General features: G+C 56.7%; 1 protein-coding gene across 1 annotated transcript in view; it reads left to right on the plus strand.

The window, feature by feature from the left end:
* Window positions 1-3,852, plus strand: part of DNAH17 (dynein axonemal heavy chain 17) — a 115,481-nt gene that overhangs the window by 98,770 nt on the left and 12,859 nt on the right. The window contains exons 72-73 of the mRNA XM_007462391.1: window positions 149-276; window positions 2,141-2,368. Coding sequence (XP_007462453.1) covers window positions 149-276; window positions 2,141-2,368 — 356 coding nt within the window. The remainder of the gene's footprint in view (window positions 1-148; window positions 277-2,140; window positions 2,369-3,852) is intronic.

A 3,852-nucleotide genomic window follows, 5' to 3' on the forward strand; every position in this document is an offset into this window, starting at 1 on the left:
CGGCACGCGGGATCCTCCCGGACCGGGGCACGAACCCGCGTCCCCCGCATCGGCAGGCGGGCTCCCAACCACTGCGCCACCAGGGAAGCCCAGCTCCATTTTTGTCATTCAGCCGTCCCCATGCTTTTCCTGTTCTCCTTTCCTTTAGGGAAAAAATTGGGATTTACCATAGACAACGGGAAACTCCATAACGTGTCCCTGGGGCAGGGACAAGAGGCTGTGGCGGAGAATGCCCTGGACATGGCTATGGAGAAGGGACACTGGGTCATTCTGCAGGTATGGGGGTGGGCGGCACCCGTGCCTCTTGGGTGAGGGATCCCAGCCTCGGCGCCCGTGGGGCTTGGCCTGAAGGAAAGCAGGTTACGGGATTCACATTCACAAGCGTGGCTGGGAATCCTACAGCCCCTGAAGGAGGGGGCAGGAGGCGCCCACACCAAGCACAGTTCTGCCTGGGTTGGCAGGTGGTGTGAGGCATCACCACTGAAAGTGTGGATTCTTCAGCAGTGAGAAAGACATCCCCTCCTCCCCGTTGTTGGCTCAACTGCCCCTCCTCGGTCCTGCAGCCCCTCCAAGCACCCCGCCCCCCGACCACCGCCAGGTCCCGGCTGGTCCCACTGCAGGCCCGCCTCGGCTTCCGGCGTGGCTGACCTCAGTCCACAGGGCCTACCTAGCCTGGTCCCATGCGGGGACCTCAGGTTCGAGTCATTTCTTTCTGTTCATTTTCTTTTACAAAATGATTGCCACGACAAGTCCAGTTACCATCTGTCACCAAAGACATGACCTCATATTCCCCACACTGTACATTTCATACCTGTGACTCTTCTATCTTGTAACTGGAAGTTTGTGCCTCTTAATTGCCCTCACCTATTTCTCTCCTCCCCCCACCCCTCTGGCAACCACCTGTCTGTGCTCTGTATCTGTGACTCTCTTTCTGTTTTGCTGTGTTTGTTCATGTGTTTTGCTTTTTAGATTCCACGTATAAGTGAAATCATACAGTATTTGTCTTTCTCTTTGACTTATTTCACTTAGCATCATATTCTCTAGGGCCGGCCATGTTGTCGCAGGTGGCAAAATTTCATTCTTCTTTTATGGCTAGTATTCCACTGTGTATATACACCGCATCTTTACCCACTCACCTGTTGAGGGGCACTTAAGTTGCTTCCACATCTTGGCAATTGCGAATAATGCTGCTGTGAACATAGGGGTGCACGTATCTTTTGGAATCAGTGTTTTCATTTTCTTTGGATAAATACCCAGAATTGGAATTACTGGATGACAGGGTAGTTCTATTTTTCATTTCATGAGGAGCCTCCAAACTGTTTTCCATAGTGGCTGTGCCAATTTACAATCCCACCAACAGTGCATGCGGGTTCTCTTTTCTCCAAGTCATTTCTTTTTTTTTTCTTTATAAATTTATTTATTTTTGGCTGCATTGGGTCTTCGTTGCTGCGTGCGGGCTTTCTCTAGTTGTGGCGAGCGGGGGCTACTCTTCGTTGTGGTGTGCGGGCTTCTCATTGCAGTGGCTTCTCTTGTTGTGGAGCAGGGGCTCTAGGGCGCGTGGGCTTCAGTAGTTGTGGCCCACGGGCTCAGTAGTTGCGGCGCACGGGCTCTAAAGCGCAGGCTCAGTAGTTGTGATTCGCGGGCTCTAGAGCACAGGCTCAGTAGTGTGGCTTGCGGGCTCAGTAGTTGTGGCTCACGGGCTCTAGAGCGCAGGCTCAGTAGTTGCGGCGCACGGGCTTAGCTGCTCCGCAGCATGTGGGATCTTCCTGGGCCAGGGCTCGAACTCGTATCCCCTGCATTGGCAGGCAGATTCTTAACCACTGCGCCACCAGGGGAGTCCCTCCAAGTCATTTCTTTTTACTCAAGCCTCTCAGAGGAGGGGTGGGGACCATATAATTCTCAGCCCTTATGCTGGTGGAGGGCAGGAAGGACTCGCCACAAGGCTGGAGGTCCTGAACGAACTGAGAACAAGCTTCAACTCTGGGGGCTCAGTTGCTCAGTGAAATTATCAAGCGTGGCCAGCGCCCTGGGAAGGGCGGACAGCGGGGTGGGGAGTGCGGGTGCCATTGGGGAGGGGCCTGCCCTATGGGCCCGGGGTGGGGATGAGTGTGCGGGCACTAAGCCCTGGTCTTGGCTGCAGAACATCCACCTGGTGGCCCAGTGGCTGAGCACCCTGGACAAGAAGCTGGAGCGGTACAGCGTCGGCAGCCACGATGACTACCGCGTGTTCATCAGCGCCGAGCCGGCCCCCAGCCCCGAGTCCCACATCATCCCCCAGGGCATCCTGGAGAACGCCATCAAAATCACCAACGAGCCGCCCACGGGCATGTACGCCAACCTGCACAAGGCCCTGGGCCTCTTCACCCAGGTAGCGTGGCCTCCCCCCGTGTCCCGTGCCGGGCCCAGCGTCAGCGCCTGCCGGTTCTCTCCCACCCACGCCACCCCCAACGCGCGCACACTCCTTGAGCCACAAAATGAACAGATCCCCGAAGGACTGTGCAAAATGCAAATGATCTAAAGTGCCTGGCGCACAGCTTCACAGAGCAGAAATGCGTATCAGTTTCATGACCTGCACGTCAGGCCCAGTAAGTGTGGGCCAGGTCCTCGGCTTGTCCGAGCACCTTAGGAAGGGGCCAAGCTCCCGAAGTGGTTCCCTGAGGGTCATCCAGCCTTGCTGGGGCCACAGTGCCGCCCAGACCCCTGCTCTCACTCCCCGTGAGACGCGATGCTGTGGGAAGGCCGGGTGCGGAGGGGATGGGGCCGCAGCGCCCGGCTGGAGGGCGGTGGTGACAGACGGGAGGGCGGTAGTGCCCGCCGCACAGGGCTCCGTGCTCTGGTCCCGGGCCCAGTCTTCCTCCCTCGACAAGTAGGCCCCACTGCCTCGTGGAGGGACGCCGGGTGCCCTGGCCCTGCAGGGTGGGTAGGGGGGCCTCGGCCTGCCTGTCCACGCTGTGTCCGCCTGGACCTTTGTTCACGTGACTCCTCCCCCATCCAAACCTCCCAGTCCCCAACCTGCCAAGTGTGTAGCCTTCCCTGGCACCCCTGCTCCCCTCTGCAAATCCCCAGCATCTACGTCCATTCTTTTGGTACCTGATCTTCATCTGTTCTATACTAGAACTTTCTGGGTGCACGCATTTGGTCTCCCAAGTGAGTCTAAAACCCTTTTGAAGAAGAAACCCCATATTCTCTGATAACACCCAACAAAGGTTATGTATGGAGCACGTGCCAGTGTTGCGTAACGTCTATATCTGATTTCGTTAATCTATGTGACAATATCTGAGTCAGCCACTAACCTCTCCCTGTGGGCTTAAAGGACCCACCAAGGTCAGAGTGTAAAGTCACAGAGAATGGAAAGCAGGAAAAGAGATGTGCAGACCGGGTCCTTCCTCCAAACAGTACATCCGTGTGCCCAGGATGTGGTAGGCTCAGGGAACAAACAGTGAACAAGATCCATTACGCGGGTGACTGGCCTAGTCTGGTGAGGGGCGTGGACGCGTTCACAGGAGTGAGAACAGGGTGCGATGAACATGTGGGGACATGCATGGAGCCCCAGGGTGACGCAGCTCACACTGGGGGCCGCAGGCCAGTGCGGGGTCCCAGAGCTGTTTGCTTCTGTCTGTGCTGAGTCAGTACGGAGGTGGAGTGGAGGCATGCGGTGAATTCTGTAGCATCTCGACATCGCTGTCAATCCGAGCACGTGATCTGTTTTTCATTTCTATCATATTTTGCTAAAATATCAGTCAGTGATGGAGTGGCGGAGGGTGGCGAGGTCGGCAGGAAGCTGGCCCCCCACTTGCAGGAGTCTGGGGCCTGCTCCAGGCCGCAGAGTGGCTCCCGAGGCAGGCTTGGCGG

Source organism: Lipotes vexillifer, unplaced genomic scaffold (genome assembly GCF_000442215.2).
Source record: "Lipotes vexillifer unplaced genomic scaffold, Lipotes_vexillifer_v1.1 scaffold1691, whole genome shotgun sequence".
Classification (NCBI taxonomy): domain Eukaryota; kingdom Metazoa; phylum Chordata; class Mammalia; order Artiodactyla; family Lipotidae; genus Lipotes; species Lipotes vexillifer.